Below are 22,917 nucleotides of genomic sequence, written 5' to 3'. Positions count from 1 at the left end.
TAGGGATCATAAGAAGTTGGAATTATCAAATCCACCCCCCGCTCAGACTTCTAGTCACTGAGCTGCCAAAATGTACAGAAAAATCATCAGCTCTTTTCTCCTCCCTACAGGAGTTGGAGGATCAATTGGTGGTGGTACGGGTCCCAGCAGAGGAGACAAGCAGGGGCTTCTATTCCCACATCTTTGTGGTCCGCAAACCTTCTGGAAAGTTCAGACTCATACTGGACCTGGAGCCCCTGAATGTCTCAGTCACATACAAGAGATTCCGGATGGACTCAATCTACTCTGTGAAGGCTCTTCTTCCGAACTGCTTCATGGCATTGATAGATCTGAGGGATGCCTATTTGCACATCCCCATCGCAAAGGGCTATCAAACGTTCCTCAGATTGGCGGTGAAAACCAAGGAAGGGATATTTCACCTGCAGTTCAGGGTCCTCCCCTTCGGGCTCCCCTCTTCCCCCCGCATCTTCATCAAGGTAATGGTGGAAGTTCTGGCGTTTCTACAGCTCAGGGGCATCTCGGTAGTCGCATACTTAGACGATTTTCTCCTGTTTGCCCCTTCCCCGGAGTAGTTGTCCCGAGATCTTCAGGTAACAAGGGACATCCTAGAAAACTTGGTGTGGCTCTTGAACCTGGAAAAATCAAGTCTGACTCCTTCACAAAAGGTCACTTTCCTGGGATGTGTTGGTTTCAACAAAGCAGATGCTTTTCCTTCCAGTGGAAAAGATCCAGAAGGTGGCAATGCAATGTTGCTCCTTCAGGGCAGCTGTCAGGTTTCAGTAAGAAAAGCCATGTCAGCCTTGGGCTTACTGATGTCCACGCTTCTGGCTGTACAGTGGGCAGGGCTGCATTTTTGTCTTCTGCACCTGTTCATCCTGAGTATCTAGGACCACAATCCAGGGTCTCTGGACTCCCTGATAACGGTGCCAGTTTAGGTCAAGAGAGCCCTTTGGTGGTGGAGGAAGGGGGCAAATCTGTCACAGGGTCTGGAATTGGTCTTGCCAGTATCCAGGACCATAACGACGGACACCAGTGGCACAACAGGGTGGGGAGCACATCTAAATTCCCACTTGGTGCAGGGTACCTGAAAAAACGAGGACTCAAGGAGGTCCTCGAATTGGAGGGAGCTGAGGGCAATATATTTGGCACTCAGAGCTTTTCAAAGGGAGCTCCAGGGTCAGCATGTGCGAGTTCGGTCGGACAACTCTTCCGCGATAGCCTATATCAACAATCCTTGTGGGCTCTGACGGAAACCATTCTCAAATGGGCCGAGGCCAATGTTCTGTCTCTTTCAGCAATTCATTTAAAGGGGAACGAAATCAGGTAGCGGACTTCCTCAGCAGGAGGAAGCTGAGAGGGCGACTGGGTTCTGAACCAAGAAATCTTCAAAATGATCACTCGAAGGTGGGGGTGGACCTAGTCACCTCAAGGGAAAACACCAAAACACGGCTCTATTTTTCCCTGAACAGTCAGGACGGAACTTTAGAAGTGGATGCTCTGGCCCAGACTTGGCAATTCTCCAAGTGCTATGCTTTCCCTCCTCCGGTTCTAATTCCTGCAATATTAAGGAAATTGCAGATAGAGAGCACAACTCTCATCCTGATTGCACCACATTGACCCAGAAGACCATGGTTCTCCATCCTGAAGGGCCTGTCGGTGGAGCCTCCCTAGATTCTGCCAGTCCGGGAAGATCTTATTTCTCAAGGTCCAATCTGTTGTCCCCAGGTGGAGAGGTGTAACCTAGCAGCTTGGCTTCTGAAGAGGAATTGCTAAGGGGCAAAGGATTCTCAGAACGTCTAATAGCGACTCTTCTAAGTTGCAGAAAGAGAGAGACGCAAGCGATCTATCTAAAGGTTTTGAAGTGTTTTAATAGCTGATGCTTGGAAAGCTCCTTCAATATCCACAGCTCTGTAGCAGTGTTGGAATTTCTGCAGTCTGGGGCAGATAAGGGTCTGGCCATTAGCACCCTGAAAGGACAAGCTTCAGCTTTAAGCGTATTCCTGGAAAAACAGCTAGCAACAGACCCATGGATAGTGAGGTTCTTTAAAGCCTTAAGCAGACGGAGACCAGTCAGAGCCCCCTCCTTCCCAATGTGGGATCTCCCCTTGGTTTTACAGGCTTTCACAGGGGAACCGTTTGAGCCATTGGAAAGCTGCACGTTAAAAGTGATCACACTCAAAACTGTGTTTCTAGTGGCGATCACTACAGCTAGAAGAGTGAGTGAACTCGAAGCCCTTTCTATTAGGGCACCATTTTTTAAAGTTTTTTCGGATCGTGTGGCTTTTAAAACAGATCCGGCCTTCTTGCCTAATGTATCTTCGGATTTTCATAGAGGCCAATAAATTGTTTTGCCTACGTTTTGCTCGTATCCTGTGAGGGAACAGGAACACAGTTTTCATAATTTGGACGTTAGGAGGTGCGTCCTTCAGTACTTAGACAGTACAGGTCAGTTTAGGAAATCTGATAACTTTTTGTATTATTTTCAGGGTCCAAGAGGGGCTCTAGAGCCTCTAGACGCACAATAGTTAGATGGTTAAGGTCAGCCATTATTCAGGCTTATGTAACGAGGGGGGTGGAGCCTCCAGATGGTATGGGGGCACACTCCACCAGGGCAGTGGCGACTTCTCAAGCAGAGTGGGCTGGTGCTTCCCCAGAGCAAATTTGTAGGGCCGCAACGTGGTCCAGTTTTTCCACGTTTGTGAAGCACTACAGACTGGACCTGATATCTGCCAAAGACCAGGCCTTTGGGCATAAAGTACTGCAGGCAGTAGTCCCACCCTAAGGTAAGGTGCTCGCTTATCCTCTATGGTGGCTATCCTGAAAGACGAACAGGGAAAAATGGGTTTACTTACCGGTAACATCCCTTTTCCAGGAGTCTTTCAGGACAACACCAGTACCCATCCATTTTGTGGTTATCTCTGAAAACTCATCATACGAGGCCGTCGGGTAAGATAAAATGTTTTTTGGTATGATGTGTTCTTGTGTCTCCCCAGCTGGCCAGAGGTACTCTGGAAGAACTGAGGGGCTGGAGGGAGGATAAGGTTTAAATTTATTTTACTGCATGGCTAACTTTAAGTAAGATCATTTCTAGTCTTTTTCCATGCTATCCTTGTAGCTGTGGTAATATAGGCCCGAATTCACAGAGAGCGGGCACACATTACGCCACTGTAGCGCAAATAATATATGCTACGCCGACGCAGCACAGAGAGGCAAGCACAGAATTCACAAAGCACTTGCTCCCAAAACTGCGCTGGGTTTCCTAGGCGTAAGCCGGCGTAGGTGGAAGTGGGTCTGAGCCATGCAAATGAGGCGTGACCCCATGCAAATGATGGGCCGAGCGCCAGACAGATACGTATAATAAACAACTCCCTAAGATACGTTGGATCACTGCCTACGGCGTGAACGTAACCTACGCCCAGCCATATTCATGTCCAACGTAAACTACGTAAAATACGCTGGCTTGTGTTCCCTGGAGCAGACCTTTGCATGTCTGCTGCTGGGTTACACCTCCTTTATGGGGCATAACTTTACGCCGGACGTACAACTTACGTGCACATCGCGTAGCCTGCGTCGGGTGCATGTACGTTCGTGAATCGCCGTATCTCCCTCATTTGCATACTTGAATAGAAAATCAATGGGAGCGCCACATGCGTCCAGCGTAAATATGCGCCCACTCTACGCCGGCGTAGGCAAGTTACGTCGGTGGGATGAAGCCTGTTTTTAGGCGTATCCTGGTATGTGGGTACGGTGCACAGATACGACGGCGCATATTTGCACTTACGCGGCGTACCTGGATATACGTCAGCGCAAGTGCTTTGTGAATCCGGGCCATAGTGTTTACTGCCTTACGCAGATGTTGGTGTACTAGGACAGCTGAAAGTGTATGAGCTTAATTTCTGTCTCTACCTTGTACACTCTTATTTTATGTACGTGTGGCACATTTGCTGAATAATCAAAGGCTGTTTACATGGACTCCCCCGCCCATTACAAGTTTCTCACTCACTCACTCACTCACTCACTCACCTTCTTAACAGCGCTCGGTCTTTACATTTCTGTGCATTTGAAACTGCTTTTAAAATAAGAAATAAACTGAAACAATAACAACCACATCAATATAATTGTTTTAGTAATTCTAAATGAATACTATACTTTTTTTTTTTTTGCCCTGATTCCACTAACTGCTGTAGAATTGTGGTTTTTGTTTTTGTACATAAACAGTTCCTTTCCGGACTTCATACCTGAATCGGGAAAAAGCTTAATTCCCATAAATCAATAGGAGCTTCCCTAGCTCTGGCTACGCATATGTCTGCCTTATTTGGAAGCAAAAATCCAACTGATTATTTGCAAGTTTATGGGGGGGGAAAAAACTGCTATTTGTGCCTAAAATAATCACCTAGCTGAAAACATAATGAATGTGCTCAAGTTACATGTACACAGATGCCCCTTTTGGTATTTAGAAGCTCCCCCAAAGCACAGAATCTTAAAGCCCCTAATCAGAGAGCTGGTCACCACTGGCTGTGTTTTTGACTTTGTTTTTTATACTTAACTTTTCTAAATTCTTCAGAACGGTTGCACTGTAGGAGACATTTCATCTTTGCCTATTCTCCAGGCTGGGCAGTCTTAAAGTAAAACTAAAGGCAAAACTTATTTTTTTTCCAGTTTGGATAAAGCAAGGAAGGGTTATAACCCTTTTTTTTTTTTTTTCACCATCTGTCCCATTGCGGAGCTTTCTCTTTACTTTCTGTCTCATAGACAAACAGGAAGTGAGAGGAAATCTCTGCAAATTAAGGGAATCCCTCGGGGACCACCAGAACTAGTGTCTCAATTGGAAGTTTTCCCCTCTATTACTTTTCTGGGGGCAACCCAAAATTTGGAACTTTACTTTCACTTTTTAAGATAACGGTAAACAGGACAAATAGAGAGGCTGAATTTCATCAACAACGACACAGACCACAATACAAACTGACAAGCATTCTAATCCCTCTACACTTCATTCAAACCTTTAAAAAACGTTTTACCTTTAGTTATACTTTAACTGATGCAAATAGCGGTGCTGAGATGATGGTGTCAGCGCCACTATTTTCACCAGTACACTAAAAGTACTTTGGGTACACACCCTTAGGGAGTGGGGCCATAACGCATGCATTCAAAATGTAGTCTTCAATCTTCCAGGTTGAATTATGCAGGGCATCACTCAACCATAAGACTGGGTATCTTGTGATCAAGAAAAGGTACGGTAGTGGACAGTTCCTGATTAAAGGTGAGTGTCTCGGCAGGAGTGACTTATTTTTTTCAGTACCTAAGCGACATAAAAAAAAGTATTCAGTTTACTTTGGATCTTCTAAAAAGTAGCAGAGGCTCCACCTAAACAAACTATTCAATGTATATTCCAGTCAGGCAGTCTCTCATACTATATATTTGTTGGTAGGTCTAAAGGAGATTTTACAAGTTACATGACCAGCTTAAAGCTGGCCATAGATTGATTGCATCTTGGCCAGTTCAGCAGGGACTGACCAAGATTCGATCTATCTATGGGCAGGCTAATTATACCCAAGTTGATCCATATATCGACTTGGATACAACCAGCCTTTTGGATTTTTTACATGTGATTACTGCCAGCAGTAATGATTGTAACAAACAAACAAAACACAAGGTGCTGCAACCCTGTAATCCAGACCCCAAGAGATTAATGCAATTCCAGTGCAAGACTGATGCTTTCACAAGCCATTATCCACTTGCCTATTGGGCATTTTCCCCCCTTTCCTTCCTTCCCAGATTTCAGCGATGTCAAACAAAGGAAAAAAGACCAAAAAGATTTTTCTTATTTTCTGTTAAATTTTTTGCAAATAAGTCATTTTTCTCTGGCACTGATTTGCGCTGATGAGGCTGGATGGATTTGCGCTGATGAGGCTGCACGGATTTGCGCTGGTGAGGCTGCACGGATTTGCGCTGGTGAGGCTGCACGGATTTGCGCTGATGAGGCTGCACGGATTTGCGCTGATGAGGCTGCACTGATTTGCGCTGATGAGGCTGCACTGATTTGCGCTGAGGAGGCTGCACTGATTTGCGCTGGGGAGGCTGCACTGATTTGCGCTGGGGAGGCTGCACTGATTTGCGCTGGGGAGGCTGCACTGATTTGCGCTGGGGAGGCTGCACTGATTTGCGCTGTGGAGGCTGCACTGATTTGCGCTGTGGAGGCTGCACTGATTTGCGCTGTGGAAGCTGCACTGATTTGCGCTGTGGAGGCTGCACTGATTTGCGCTGTGGAGGCTGCACTGATTTGCGCTGTGGAGGCTGCACTGATTTGCGCTGAGGAGGCTGCACTGATTTGCGCTGAGGAGGCTGCACTGATTTGCGCTGAGGAGGCTGCACTGATTTGCGCTGAGGAGGCTGCACTGATTTGCGCTGAGGAGGCTGCACTGATTTGCGCTGAGGAGGCTGCACTGATTGGCGCTGAGGAGGCTGCACTGATTGGCGCTGAGGAGGCTGCACTGATTGGCGCTGAGGAGGCCTGCCACTGATTGGCGCTGAGGAGGCTGCACTGATTGGCGCTGAGGAGGCTGCACTGATTGGCGCTGAGGAGGCTGCACTGATTGGCGCTGAGGAGGCTGCACTGATTGGCGCTGAGGAGGCTGCACTGATTTGCGCTGAGGAGGCTGCACTGATTTGCGCTGAGGAGGCTGCACTGATTTGCGCTGAGGAGGCTGCACTGATTGGCGCTGAGGAGGCTGCACTGATTGGCGCTGAGGAGGCTGCACTGATTGGCGCTGAGGAGGCTGCACTGATTGGCGCTGAGGAGGCTGCACTGATTGGCGCTGAGGAGGCTGCACTGATTGGCGCTGAGGAGGCTGCACTGATTGGCGCTGAGGAGGCTGCACTGATTGGCGCTGAGGAGGCTGCACTGATTGGCGCTGAGGAGGCTGCACTGATTGGCGCTGATGTGGCTGCACTGATTGGCGCTGATGTGGCTGCACTGATGGGCATTGATAGGCAGCACTAATTGGCAGTATTGCCCTGATTACCAGTGTAAATGTCCTCTGTTACACTTGTGGGTTACTGCTGTGACAGCACTTGAGGAAATGAATTCCGATAACCAGCAAGCGTGTTTACATTGTGATCAGCTGACACAGCTGATCACATGAAAAATCCCCCCTTTACACTACAGGCTTTCCCCCCTTCAGTCTATTATGAATGCTGCTGCCAGACTTATACATCTTACTAACCAATCTGTGACTGCTGCCTCTCTCTACCAAGTCTCTACATGCTTCCCCTACCCCATTGTATACAATTTTAAATACTAACCACAACATACAAGGCCATTCACAACATCACCTCTAGCTACATCTCCAACCTCATCTGCTTATATCGCCCAAATTGTCCTTTCCACTCATCCCAGAACCTCCTGCTCTCTATCTCCCTTGTTACCTCTTCCCATGCTCGCCTCCAGGACTTCTCCAGAGCCTCTCCCATTCTCTGGAACTCCCTGCCCCAGTATGTCTAGTCAGATCCGACCCTGTCTATCTTTGGGGGATCCTTGAAAACTCACTTATTCAGGTAAGCCTATCTCACCTCCACCTAAGAACTGTTGTTCAGTCCCCTGCATCAAATCATCCCCTGCAGCCATTACCTTTTGTACCACCCCGCCTTTAGATTATAAGCTTCATGAGCAGGACCCTCCTTTTCCTTCTGTATGGTAATTGTACTATCTGCATTTTTATTGTAAAGCACTTCATAAACTATATAAATCTTGTATAATATAATAACAAAGGTAAAGGGCTGCTGTGATTGGCTATTTACCCCGATATGACATCAGCTGTGTCCGAAGAACACAGATCACAGATCATGCCAGATACACGCAGCAGCATGGTTCTCACTGTGTGGTTCTGCTGGGGGGTGTAATTCTGGGTGGACATTCATGGATACCCAGCCAGAACTGGACGATCGCGCTGCAGCTGTACAAGTTGGTAGTCCATTGGATGTGCAGCAATAAGGAATTCTTTATTTACGATGAAGCAAATAAGCACTAATGCATTTCAATCTAAAGAGGCCTTACTATAGCTATAATCTATGACTTATTAGTGCTTTTTTTGTATACTGGAATCTTTTATGCAGCATCGTAAATATAGAATTTTTTATTGCTGTATATTCATTGATATGCCAACTTTACCTGTACCTGGAAAGTAACCACTGTGTTCTGCCTGCAGAGCAGGCTCCCCGTCAGCAAAACACAATAGCTCCTCAGGAGGGATTGTGCATCAATACTAACTGTTTATGCAGGAATCCCAGCGATTTTTCTTTCCTTCCCATGGTTTATACCATATAAGAATATTGAATTATCTATGGCTTGCCTAAGGGTCAAGTCTCCAACAGGATCCGCCACATATGGGATTTTTCACATAGGCCTGTGACCAAAGAGTAGCCTGGCTGATGACAGCTGATGTTGCGCTCAGGAGATTGATTATTAGGCAGAGATAAAGTCCATAAAAAAAGAAATGCTCGGGGTAGATGGTGTTCAGAGTCACATCCCTGACAGAAGTCAGGTCAGCTAGAAAACAGAATAGACTGTTTTTCTCAGGCACTGTTCCAGTACAGTTAGTTAAATTTTTCTTTGACACCAGATGTATACTGACAGCATTTCCCAACTCAAAATGCTCCTAAAGTAAATTCACTTTGTCAAAAAGCAATAACAAAAATGTTGCAGTAAATTGTAAAATAGACTAAACAGGTAAAGCCACTATAGCATGGGTGCTCAACCTGTGGCTCTCCAGCTGTTGCAAAACTACAATTCCCATAATGCCTCAGCCTTTGGGAGACATGCTTGTACCTGTCAGCGGCTTGCAATGCCTCATGGGAATTGTAGTTCCGCAACAGCTGGAGAGCCACAGGTTGAGCACCCATGCACTATAGTGTGTCAACCAGTTGTGAAAAGTTTAGACGTTTCTCAGAGGTTCTCTGGTTCTGATTCAAAATCAAGGATAGGTTACATTGAAGGTTATGTTCCTAATGCGTGACAGGTAAAAGTATAGGATGATAGTCTGAATTCTAGGCTCCAGTTAAGGTCCAAGGGGAGGGGGTTTGTCATGACTGGGACTGGTGATTTTGCGGGTCATAGATCTGCAATGTTGAGGACAGGATTTTGCATCAGATCCTGTACTGTATAGAAGAATTGGAAGAAAAGGTGGTGGTGGTGGTGGGGGGGGGGGCAAAGGAAGAACAGGTTGCTAAGAGTTGGGATTAAAGGAGGAGGGAGGATGGTGTCCGAGTCCCTCCAGACTCAATACCATCAAGGCAGTTTTTTTAGGAGTTTAAAGCCAACCATTAAGAGTGAGGTAATACATATATTGGATCCAGGGGTTCTGTTTTTTCAGGTACCACTGATGTGAGTTGATGAAGATACTTGTTAATTTTTCATTAATGAAAAAGCCTATCCTTTGCTTAACCTCATCATATAGGGTAAGTTCTATATTCCAATTATGTGTTATGGCCAAATGCTGCATACACACGATCGGATTTTCCGTCTGAAAAACCTTGGATGTTTTTTCCGACGGAATTCCGCACAAGCTTTGCTTGCATACACACGGTTACACAAAAGTTCTCTGAACTTTTGTTCCATCAAGAACGCAGTGACGTACAACACTACCACAAGCCGAGAAAATTAAGTTCAATGCTTCCAAAGGTGCGTTCAATTCTTTCCGAGCATGCGCCGGAATTGCTACAGACGATCGGATTTTCCAAGAGGAATTTTTTTCCATCTGAAAATTTGAGACCCAGCTCTCAATCTATTGTTGGTGGAAATTACGACAGCAAAGTCCGATGGAGCATATACATTGTCGGAATTTCCGTTCAAAAGCTCACACAGACTTTTTCTGTCAATTTCCGATCGTGTGTACGGGGCATAAGATATAAGTCATGCGTTTATGCTGCGCTCTGGTGAGAGAAGGGAGACTGTATTTTTTTTTTTTTTATAAATTCTTTTTTTTTGTTAACAGCAATAACATTATGAATAAATACATATATCAGTTCTTCCATTGTAACTAAATCTTTACCAATTTAACCAATTATTACCACTTCTTTATATTAACTAACCGGTACCTGTATACTTCTTAACCTAAGATTCTTCCTTAAATTCTAATCAACTCAATTCTTATTACACAATGTTAACACCATACCTTTTCCTAACCTCAGGCATTAGCCCCTAGTTATCCTTCACATCAATACCACCAGGTGCTGCTCAAGAAAAATAGAAAAGAGGCAAGCACCGAAAAAAAGAGAAAAGAGAGAGAAAAAAAAACGAGAACTGGTCCCCCCCCCGCCCCCAGTACCCCCACCCTACGGATTTTGTCTCTTATATTCCTCATATGGTAACCAGATTTCTTGGTACTTTCCTTCCTGCTCTCTCAATATCATAGTCAGATTTTCCATTTGTTGAATCTCCGCTATCCTCCCCATCCATTGTATTTTTGTTGGAGCTACTGTACTTTTCCAGAGACACGGAATACACGCTTTTGCTGCAGTAAGTAAATGCCTTACAAGAGAGTTTTTGTATTTTTCATTCATATCATGTAATAGAAAATCTGATGGTTTTTCTCCAAGAGACACATCTGTAATTTTTTTTACAGTTTCAGACACCATTTTCCAAAATTCTCTCAGACCAGGACATTCCCAAAAAATGTGTAGAATAGTACCTTCTGCCTGTTGACATCTCCAACATTGATTAGATACTTGTGGAAACATCCTATTTAATACAACAGGGGTTCTATACCACCTGGTTAGAATCTTGTACCCTCCTTCCTGATATTTAGTTGCCATTGACGCCTTATGTGTAAAAAGCAGTATTTTCCTTTTCTGTGACTCCGAGAAGGTAATTCCCAAATCCTGTTCCCATGCTTGTAAGAAGGGAAACTGTAAGTGAAGAAGGGAAGCGTAATGTGAACATGTTTTGGAAAATATTGAATATTCTGGCCCAAGACCTACTTAACAATGGACAGGTCCACCATGTGTGTTAGACATTGCCAGGGGAAGTCTTTGTCCGATAGGCTAGGATGGAGGTGTGCTGACCTGGATGGAACTATATGCCATTGGGCTAAAACTTTGAAGGCTGATTCCTGAGTTAATGTTAATTGTACTGGTGGTGACCATGGTCCATGTTTCATACTTTCTCAGACCTAGATGTGTTTAGGTCCTTTTCCATTTTGAGACATGAGGCCAGTGGTAATTTACAAGGACTGATTCTCTGCAACATGTTAAAGCTAAGTAGGTCCACAGTTCAAAAAGAAACCATGTCCTGCTCCTACATGATCTGTCCCATCAGTCAGTTCAATGCAGCGGAGGCGCATAGTTCGGGAGGATGTCAGATACTGTAAAGCATATAACGTACCTAAAAGCTGCCGTCATATTAAAAGAAAAGTCGATCAAAGTGTTCTTTTATACCCATGCTATTCCCGTTAGACTAAAGTACTTCTTTAAAAGGTTTGTTTACAGGAATTAAGTGGTGATTCACCTGCATGCAAGGTTAACTTGATGTCCTCTGGTGAGGCTAAAAACCTAGAGCTTTGTGTCAACCTTGGTGAATCTATTGCTGATAAGCAGTCAATCTGCCGCTGAAGACTCTGCCTTGGTGATGGTTAAAGTCACCCTCAATCAATGAAGCGTTCAGTCCCTCCTCTCATGGAAAAAAAATGAGATTTTTTTTGGATTAAAAAGGGAGATTATATTTTAGTGTCTGAAAAACGCTGTTCTGGAGAAAATGAAGTTTAACAAAGTCATTTTAAGGAAATAAAGATCAGATCTACGTTTCAGTCTCTCCCCCTCATAACCGGCAAAATAATGTCCCTGCTTGGAGATATAATGGCAGTACGTAAATACGTCTGTTTCAGCCTCAAATCTGTGACCTACTGCAGAGGGAATTCAAATGTGAAATCGAGCATTTTATAATGTTCTAGAGAGAAACTGCCTTATCAGAAGAATGTATGCAGGGGAATGGATATCTATAATGATGTTTAGGAGGTAATATAAGGCAATTTAACAACATCTCAGTGATGCATTGCGTGTAGCAATAGACCCGGGGACATTATGGCTGCTGGAAGGTTTTGATATTAAACTGTAGTTTGAATATTTACTTTCAAAGCATAAGCTCACCTTTATGTACATGTTCTTGCTGTAAATTATTTTCTGCACACTCTTAATGTCTCAGCTATATTTGAAGTAGAGGGACAACACTGATAATTCTACTTTTAAATGTTTTTTTTTCCTTTTTTAGGAAAGTTTGGAGTATGTAAGTCTGTTGGGCAGCTTGGGCTGCATGTAAATGTGGAAACAGTATTCATTTTGATGTCAAATTTTCAAATTAGTTTTAGTCATAGTGTTTTGACTAAAATGACATTTTAGTTTTAGTCTTATTTTAGTTATCTGAATTGTTTTAGTAATATTTTAGTCAACTAAAATCTCCAGTACATTTTAATTGACTAAGATCTACCTTACATTTTAGTCAACTATAATCTTAAACGGTTTAATAAATTGTAATGCATTATTTAACCCGTTCCCTACCGAGTCATTGTAAAATGACTTTGGCGGGAACCCTCCGTCCCTCATACTGGATGTCGTATGCTCGGGACACGGTGCGCGTGCCCGGAGGCCGCAATGTCCGCCGGGCACCCGCGATTGTCCGCAATCACGGCAGGACCATGGATCTGTGTGTGATCCACAGATCCATGTCCTGTCAGCGGTGAGGAGACAGATGTGTGTTCCCAGTATAGAGGAACACACATCGATCTCCTCCCCTTGTGAGTCCCCCTCCCCCTACAGTTAGAACACACTTTAGGGAACATATTAACCCCTTCCTCGCCCCCTAGTGTTAACCCCTTTCCTGTCAGTCACATTTACATAGTAATCAGTGCAGTTTTATAGCACTAATCGCTGTGTAAATGTGAATGGTCCCAAAAACGTGTCCGATGTGTCCGCCGCAATGTCACGGTCACAATAAAAAAAAAAAATGCCATAATTCTATTTTCTATGTTGTAGATGCTAGAACTTTTGCGCAACCCGATCAAATACGCTTATTGCGATTTTTTTTTTTGCCAAAAATATGTAGAGGAATACGTATCGGCCTAAACTGAGGGAAAACATTTTTTTTGAAAAAATGTATGATATTTATTAAATCAAAAAGTAAAAGATATTGTGTTTTTTTCAAAATTGTCGCTCTTCTTTTGTTTATAGCGCAAAAAATAAAAAACGCAGTGGTGATCAAATACCACCAAAAGAAAGCTCTATTTGTGGGAACAAAAGGGTGTCAATTTTGTTTGGAAGCCACGTCGCACGACTGCGCAATTGTCATTCATTCATTCAAGTGCTGAAAAATAAAAATTGGTCTGGGCAGGAAGGGGGTAAAAATGCCCTGTATGGAAGTGGTTAAAGGGTAACTTTTGTGGTGGAAAAATAATATTGCGTATACAATTGCGACACAAGTCATATTGTAATTATAGGTTATTAAAAATGACCTTTCCTTTTCAATCTGCAGCTCTGTCATTTTCTTAAAATGCAATATAGCTACCTGGAGGTTGTACAGAACACCCCCCCAGAAACATAATTTCCTGCTTGTGTGATTGGCTCACTGATTTTCCCCGAAGTATGCAACTGGTAAACATACATGGGTTGAATTTCGAAAGAATTTTCTTTCGAAAATCTTACCTAAGAATTTTCGTTCGTATTTCGCACCATTAGTGGGCTGCAGCAACAACCGATTTGAGAAATCGGACATGTTGGAATTTTTTGAAAAAACAAACGATTTTCTAATCAATGATGGGAGAATCGTGCGAGAAATGTAATCAAAAAATAAATGCGCATGTGCAAGAAAAGAAAATTACCGGAAAGAAAAGAAGATTCTCAGCTACGAAAATTCTTTTCTGTAGCATCATGAGGTGAAATTGAAGGCTTGGTTGGTCGAATTTCGAAATCAATGGTGGCACCATCGGATCACAAAATGCAAAAATGCTCTGATTTTCAAAAGAAAATTCTTTCGAAATTCAACCATGTATGGCCAGCTTTAGATACAAGTCAGATTTCAGGCATCTCCTGCAACAAAAATGTAATTTTTGGTGAGATACTCCCAATAGGAACACGTCTAAAGGAATGCAGGTTCAGCAGCTTTCCTCATTAGTGCCCTGCAGGTGCTGCAGCTGATTGATAATTATGAAACCACTCCCATAAGATTCACTTCCCCACATGGACACAGAAAAACACACTGTGATTTCTTTAGATAGAAATCTGCAACAAAGATTGTTAAAATCCTTGCAATGTACATAGATCACCCAGAGAGGCATGTTTTTTCTCAACAATAGTGGAATTAAAGGGTCACTAAAGGAATTTTATTTAGCTAAATAGCTTCCTTTACCTTACGGCAGTCCTGGTTTCATGTCCTCATTGTTCGTTTTTGCTTTGATGTTGCTGTAATTCCTCTCTGTTCTGGACACTTCCTGGTTGTCTGTTTCCTGATCACCACAGTACTGGGAGATTTCTCACTGTGGTGACTAATCAAGGAGGTGTGATTACTGTGTGTCAGCACCAATCCAGTTTTGTTTTACAAAGCATCACTGCCCTATATTGGCTCTTTGTCTCTGTACATCAGAGAACCAGGAAACAACATGCAAAAACGAAACTAAACTGCAGGTACATTATGATTGGTTTTTATCTATTTTTAATCATTTTTAAAAGGAATCATTTAACTAGTATGTCTCTATACCCTGTAAACAGTCATTTCAGCAAAAACAACTATTTCCTTTAGTGACCCTTTAAGCATTTTTTCTAGGATTTCCAAACTCATTATATACTTCTGGAATAAAAATCCAAATCTGATCTGTAATGGGGATAGGAAAGTAATGGCTAGTACTAGACCTGCATCATTTTTGATAAAAAGAGAAACACAATTTTTTTGCTTAGAATAAAGGTCATGATTCTTGTAACATCATCTTTCATATTATACCAAAAAACTGGTATCTGTTTACTGTTTAGTTTTTTTAATTCATTAAAGTGTATTTTTCCCCAAAAATTGTGTTTGAAAGACTGCTGCACAAATACAGTGTGACATAAAATATTGCAACAATTGCCATTTTGACCTCTAGGGTCTCTGCTAAAAATATATATATAATGTTTGGGGGTTATATGTAATTTTCTAGCAACAAATACTGATTATAACTTGTAAGCAACAAGTGTCAGAAAAAGGTTTAGTCTTTAAGTGGTTAAACTGACCTTATTTACAGACCAAAGTTTATCCATTTGATCTAAAAGAACTGAGAGATACATTGTATCTCTTCTCTATCTCTCTGTATTGAGGAATGTTGATAAACATTTTCCAGCTTTTTTTGTTTTTAACAGCTGTCTCTGCACTGTTTACATAGAATTGGAGAAATGCCAGTTTAGATCGAGAGGGGGGTTGAATCGAGATTGCATTTTTTTTAACGATTAATCATGCAGCTCTACCTAGTACACACAAGCCAAATGTCAGCAGACAACAACTGGTTCAATAGAAAATGGCCAACATTTGGCCCGTGTGTATCTGAGCCGGACATGCTGGAAAACCAGCAGCCAACCGGCTACTGATCACTCTCAGAACACAACAGCTCAGTGGGGAGGGGGGGGGGATTGCTGTACTAACATTGGTATGATAGTACAGTGGCTCCGATCGGAGCTCTGTTTTTTTTCGTTCAATAAAAAAAAAATATTAATGTGTACTAGACATATTTAGGAGTGCACATGGCAGAGAACATCTGGGAAGACTGTTTACTGTACACAGTGCTAAGCACTGCTACCTTGCTGGGAGGGGGAAACACTCACCATGTGGATTGCAGGGCATTGTTCCTGAACTCTCAGGCAGCAGCCAGGCAGATAGAGGGAGCCTGCGTCTCTCAGCCAAAACTGAGAAAAGCAGATGTTTTTTTTTTGGGGGGGGGGTAAACAACACACACACACTTTTGTTCTTTTTTCATTCATTGATGAAAGTTGGAATTGATTTTCGTCATCATTTTATTCTTGTTTTAGTTTTTGTCACTGAAACATGCAGCTGCCGAAAACTATGATGAGAATTTTTTCGTTGACAAAATTAACACTGGTGGACAAAAGTTTGTAACAGAATAAAATAAAAAGGACTTCATACACTAGTTGCTAAAATGAAAGATGTTAACCCCAATGCAATTACCAGAATATTTGTTTTTGCTATCAAAGGTCTCTACAGAGAATCTGTAATTTTTCCCTCTTAGGGCAAATGACAGGTTCTCTTTTTTCGCACTTGTACGCACCTTTAGCCCACTCATCCACCCTTCTAGTGCTCTGTTTGAGCCCTTAATGAATACAAGGTGCTTGTGACCCCCATGCACACCCTTTACAGCCAGTCGCCATGCAAAAAAAAACTGCTTACATTGGGTTTGGAGTGGAGTGGAGTGGTAGTGAAAGGTGAGTATATTTACTTTGTGGTGTTCTTTCATGAGTCTCACTACACCCTGAATGGGAAGAGCTTGGAAATGTAATCAGCAATTATGGCAACCCCGCTGCACATATTTAATTATAAATCAAATATTTAAGATTGTAAAATATTAAAATATTAATATAATATAATAAAAATTGATAGTATGAGAATATTTACATCAGCTGCTCATCATCTAAAAATATCTATTCTCTTTTTATCTGGTTCCCTACCTTGCTTCGTGGCCTTTAATGCGGTCAACCTCATCTTTAGGTATTGGCAATGAAAGGATTAAGGGCCTGATCCACAAAAGGGATACGCCGGCGTATCTACTGATACGCCGTCGTATCCCTGTTTCTATCTATGGAACTGATCCACAGAATCAGTTTCTCATAGATAGGCAGAAGATCCGACATGTGTAAGGGACTTACACTGTCGAATCTTAGGATGCAGTACCGCAGCCGCCGCTGGGGGCATTTCTCGTCGAAATCCAGCGTCAGGTATGCAAATTAGCACTTACGGAGATCCACAAAGCTTTTACGCTTCGTTTTTTCTCCGTAAGTATTAGTTTGCCGTTGCAAAATTAGGGCTGCTTTTACAAAGTGTAAAGTTAGTACACCATGTAAAAGTAGACCCTTATTACCCACGACGCTGTAAAAAAAATTTTAACATTTTTTTTTTCCCGCCGCATCTCTTTTTTTTCCCGACGCAACTTTTTTTACCTGGTGCGATTCACAAAACTCGGCGTAACGTAATTTCGCGCAATGCACGTCAGGAAAATCGCGTCGGGAGCATGCGCAGTACGTCCGGCGCGGGACGTAATTTAAATGGGACTCGCCCCATTATATTAGGAACGCCTTGCGCCGGACGGATTTAAGTTGCACCGCTCAAAATTTCTAGGTAAGTGCTTTGTGGATCGGGCACTTAGGTAGAGATTTTGCGGCAGTGTAACTTAAACGGGAAAAATTAAGTTACGCCAGGTTTTTGTGGATCAGGCCCTAAGTGCCCAAACTGCAGAATTTAGGCTTGTGTGTCAAGAGGCTGGATCAATTTGAAAATGAATGACTGTAAGCTTGTAAGTGAAGTTTTTTTACTTTGTTTGGCATTTTAATAATATGCAGAAAAAATATTATTCAAATAAAGATATACAAAAATAAGCCTTAACTAGAATAGTAACTGTGTGTATATTTATTTGATACTCTCATAAACCTGCGTAAAGTCTATGCGTGTATTTACCAAATGCAGAAAGCCTGCGTTCAGAGAATACATCTGTACATTTTATGTGGATGTATGCAAGTACTGGTGTATACTGATATACCGGCCATTCATGTTTATGCCCAGCTGTATGCAGCACTTGGGCGCAGAAATATACCCAATTTTACATCGCATGAGGCCTCATATGAAACAATGCCGACTGTATTTGGCAAATAAAAAAAAAATTTACTTTCAAGTTTCAAATATGACTCATGAGTCTTGCCAACCAAAACATTTGTGATTCTGTTAAGCCGCTTTTGCGTGGCAGTCCTGTGGGTAAGGGATCATGGCAAGCTAATATAAAGACAAATTCAAATACTTATTTTATAAACAATTAGGTGTAGCGCTCACCCCCAAATAGGCCTGCTGTTTTGTCCCAGGTTCCTTTCCCAGATTATTGCAATTGCAGCCAGGCACACAGCAACAGTCACTCTTCTTGATCACCAACGAGTCTACTGGTTGACTTTTTAAAATGTATAGCTCTGGGATACTCCTTAAATGCTTAGCAATAAATTGGGGACACTCTTCACTATGTTAGTACTTCTCAGGACAGTTCCTCTAGCAAAGACCCCCCCCCCCCAAAAAAAAAAAACAGCACCAAGACACTTTCAGAAATGTCCCAGGCAAGATGAACACTAGAATTGACATGCCAGGCATAGCAGCAGCAACAGTCACCAATATCAGACAGATCTTCCAGACTGGATCTTAGTGTAGTCTGAACATTCTTGCCTGGTTCACTCCTAACTCAGCTGTAGTATTCCCTCTGAAAAAATGGAAAATGTTAGATACCTTCCTATGGTTATTAATAGGTAATGTGACCCACTAGATGACCTTAGCTCTAGGTCCTCTCATATCATAAGATAACCCTGAAATTGTTAGAGCCAAGTTTTCCAGTAATCAGGCAGTTAACCTAGAAACGATGTGGTCCTTGAGTTTCCTGTAGATAAATAAGTTTTGCCCAGCGAGTGCTCTGCACATTGTAGACATTGACTAACCACCATGGACACCACTTTGTGCAGAGGATCTGTCATGCGTTTTGCTTTTGTTGCGTGGTATAAATTGAAGGACTAAGCTGTGTTTTTTTCCTTAACCTCCAGGTGGAAGTGTCTGACATTGAAAATGAAGAGAAAAGATATAGCCTCTTTGTAGAGCTGCTGGACATCAGTCACTCCGGCCAAGAGTTCCAGCACTTAGTTTTACTTCTACAAGCCTGGCCGCCAATGAAAGGAGCAAGTGTGTAAGTAATGGTTTTCTGCCTTCTCTCCAAGTTCAGTCAGCCAGGAAATGAAATAAAACACGTCAAGCTCTGCAACTTCAAATTATGTTATATTTCCTGCTGCCTCCAAAGAAACTTTATGTAATTCTTTAATTCAGACTTGCCATGTACCTAAAAATGAAAACAGCTTATACAACTGTACTACATGAAAAGAAAGAAATCAATAAACAATGAAACTAGAGCTCTAACTTCTTACAGCCATCCTGTACATCAGTGCAGGGCACTACACCAGCATTGGCCTTGAATTCATCACTAACCCATTAGTTGGCAGCCGTACATTTCAAGCAGTGAATAACTTTTAAAGTGGTTTTAAAGGCATAAGATTTTTTACTTTAATGCATTTTTTGCATTAAGGTAAAAATAAACCTTCCAAGATCAGTTCCCCTCAGCTCCCCTAAACAATTACCTGGCTCCTCTTTCAATCCAGTGCTGAGCCCAGCTGTTGCTCTCTCTCGATCTTCACATAGTACACTGAGGCAGCAGCGGGAACCATTGGCTCTCTATGCTGTTTATCAAATTCTGTGAAGAGGGAGCGGGCTGACCTGCACTGCGTATCTATGGATGCATGCAGGCCAGCTCAAGAGCATGCCTGCATGCGTACCCCCACAGCACACAGCTTGCTATGGGGGCTCTCAGAAAAGAGGTGGAGCGGAAAGTGCTGGACCCCAGAAGTGTAGTTTCATGCAGCCCTGTAGAATACCATTTCCCAGAGCAGCTAAATATAACATGTTTATTGTTTCAATAAAAAAATTATGCCTTAATAGCCACTTTAATTATTGTTGACACATATCTCCCAAGCATGTATAGAATGTCCTTGTGTACAAAGAGAGAGAGAGAGGGAGAGAGAGAGAGGCCAGATATGCATAGTACCTTCCTTACCTTTGTGGAAAGTAATAATTAGCCCAAATATTCCAACCTAGTAATGTCCCCAAGATTATGGTAGCCACCTAAAGGCATGAGCCCTGATGAAGCCAAAGTCAGCCTGGTCTGGTATTTATCACCATAAAGAGGAACTGGACTTCGAAGGACTAATCATTAGTATTGCATGTGGTCTCCGTACAGCTGACCTTTCCCCCATTACCAAGTCTTCTTTTTCTTGATTTGTATGTGTAAAGGCAACCATCTTGAGTTAAGGCAGGGGTTTGCTTCTTTATGTCAGAGCCTCCAGCAAGGAAAATAGTATGCAGCACAGTAGTGTTATCACCAGAATTCACTTCAAATCTCCTAAGACTAGCAGTCAGAGGAGCAGATATACAGATACTAGGATTTTAGCACAAGAGATCATAAGTGCCTTACATACCAAAAGTTCACTGCTACTTTCAGGAGGAACAAAAAGTCCAATTTTAAGGGTACTGCTTAGGCACAGTTAACATTTATAAACGTTTCATATAAAATAGCATATATTTGCTATTTAAATTTAGTTCCACTTTAAAAGAAAAGTATAGCCAAAGCTATCTTGGCTATGCTCCTCCTATAGATCACAGGAGTGCAGTTCGTTTTGCACTCCTGTGATCTGTTTTCAGATGACAGTGGGCTGAAGTCCAGGCTCTGAAAAGACTTTGGCCATATGGTTGTGATCCACCCAGAACCAGTGACCGGCAGCTGGCTCAGCCTCTCAGCAATCCACTGAGAGCCTGAGCCAGCCCCTCCTGCCCCCCCGAAGCCCAGCACTCCAGTGAAGGCTAGAGGGACAGAGCAAAGAGCCAGTGACTGACAGTCCCCGGCTGTCTGCTCACAGAATGCCGAGAACTGAGCGGATCTTAGTGCAGAGTCAACGGGGAACAAATGCAGCATTGGTTCAATGCTGCATCCACCAAGGTGAGTATAATGTTTTATTTTTTTTCTTAAATCCCATACTTCTCTTTTAAGTCCTAAAGTTCTGTGCCAGTTTAAACTGTATGCCAAGTCTATAATGCTTTTGCTAATTTTGGATTATGTTGAGAAGAATTCGAATCTAGTTTCAAATGCTCTATGAGATTCAGAAACATATTTTCTGTGTCTTTTTGTCCTGGAGCAATGGTTTCCCCAGACAGGGCAGTAAATGTACATATACAACAGCAATGCAGATTAATTAAAAAAAGCTTACAAGAGGTGTAGCTGTTTCCTACTTTTTTTTAAAGAAAAGCATTTGGTTATATTTGTGCTGCTTTTTGAGCGTTGCTCTCATTTGGCAAAACATTGTCAGCAGGACAGAAAATTTAAGGAAATCTCTCTAAGAAAGTCCCCTTTTTTTTAATGGATTGCCCTGCAAAATTTGAATAATATTATCATCTAGTGATCTTCTCACTCTGGCACTGTTCCCTGCAGATTATTTTCTATCTTCCAACCATTAGATAGTTCTGTGGTCCAACACCGGCCCTCTCCCTGTTTACATGATTTCTATTGTACCTTTACAACCCCTTTAAGTCTTTTCTACGTTGATTTATTGAATATTAGTATAGAACAGGTCATTTTTACCAGTTGCATCCTTAAAGCAGTGGTTCACCTGAAATTTGTTTTTTAAAAGCCAACAGCTACAAATACAGCAGCTGCTGACTTTTAAAAAATGGACACTTGCCTGTCCAGGTTGCCAGCAACTTCGGCAGCCAAAGCTGAGCGGTAGCTCGGCTTTCGGCTTCCCCCGCCGCCATACTCAGTGAGGGAATTGGGAAGTGAAGCGCTGCGGCTTCACTGCCCGGTTCCCTACTGCGCATGTGCGAGTCGCGCTGCCCCGTTCCTACTGGTCCCCGTAGTGTTCTGGGAGCCAAATAACAATAATCCCAGAACACAACGGGGGGGGGGGGGTGACGCGGAGGGGCCGAACTCCCATGAGAGTGTCTACCAGGAAGTGGTGCAAATACCTGTTTTCTACAGGTATCTGCACCCCCTCCCCCCTGAAAGGTGTCAAATGTGACTTTTGGGTAAACCTCCACTTTAACATAACAGCTGGTCAGCGCAAAGGATTTCCTCCGGATTTTGGTATTCAAGCAATGGTTGTTTTTGTTACATTGGAAGAAATCTTTGCGGACAGTCAGTTTTCTGATTGATAAAATAGCAAAAACTTTATGAAGCAAAAAAAAAATAGCAATTTGTTAGTGTAGCCTTCATGAGCTTGACGTGGACTTTGTATGCTAGAAATATAAGTACAATTTGTGGATTCTAAAGTTATCTTTCCTTGCTATTAGTGCTGTAAGCCAGTATGTGATAATAGAGCACATAAAATAATAGGAAAATAGTAGTATTAGAAAAGACATTGTGGTAAAAGGATTTTTTTTTTTTTAAATTGTAACCTAAATTAGATGTATGCAAGTGTTTTGTCACCAAAGTTAGCATATGGAAAAGAAGATTAAAATGTATGTATATCCATAACTTTTGGCATTTTTTTTTTTATTTGTCCTGATGACCATTGTCAGCAGGAAAGAAAGTAATGGAAAATCCAGAATGGTCATTCCAATTCTGGTGACAATTACCCAAGAGAGGAATTCCCTTCACTTTCACATTTCCTCATACTTTCTGTTGTGTTGCCAAGACTGGAAGCGGAGCAAAATATCCCCTGTTGAACAGAGATAGCAAAAAATAAACTGGCAGGGGTTTTAATCCAACTCTTCTTTACTTAAAACTATTTTTGGCTATACATACACTTGAAGGGATATACCTGGGAACATGCATTATAGAGAATAATGTTTTAGACGGGCTTCACTCGTATTCAATGCAGTAACACACGCATGCATCAGTGGGTTGTTGTGCAATCCAATTTGAGCTTCTGAATCACAGCCTTAGAACAAACATGCAGCAAGCAAAGTCAACGGGCCAGATTCACAGAGAGATACGACGGTGTATCTCCTGATACGCCGTCGTATCTCTGACTTACACTGGTCGTATCTATGCGCCTGATTCATAGAATCAGTTACGCATAGATATGGCTAAGATCCGACAGGTGTAACTGTGTTACACC

At 42.5% G+C, this 22,917-nt stretch overlaps 1 protein-coding gene across 1 annotated transcript in view; it reads left to right on the top strand.

Moving 5' to 3' along the window:
* NBAS (NBAS subunit of NRZ tethering complex) overlaps positions 1–22,917 on the top strand; it is a 975,710-nt gene that overhangs the window by 848,239 nt on the left and 104,554 nt on the right. The window contains exon 49 of the mRNA XM_040348578.1: positions 18,805–18,944. Coding sequence (XP_040204512.1) covers positions 18,805–18,944 — 140 coding nt within the window. The remainder of the gene's footprint in view (positions 1–18,804; positions 18,945–22,917) is intronic.

The sequence above is a fragment of the Rana temporaria genome, chromosome 4 (assembly GCF_905171775.1).
Source record: "Rana temporaria chromosome 4, aRanTem1.1, whole genome shotgun sequence".
In the NCBI taxonomy this organism is placed as follows: domain Eukaryota; kingdom Metazoa; phylum Chordata; class Amphibia; order Anura; family Ranidae; genus Rana; species Rana temporaria.
Note: the sequence above shows the minus strand (reverse complement) of the source record. Positions and strands in the feature narration are given on the sequence as shown.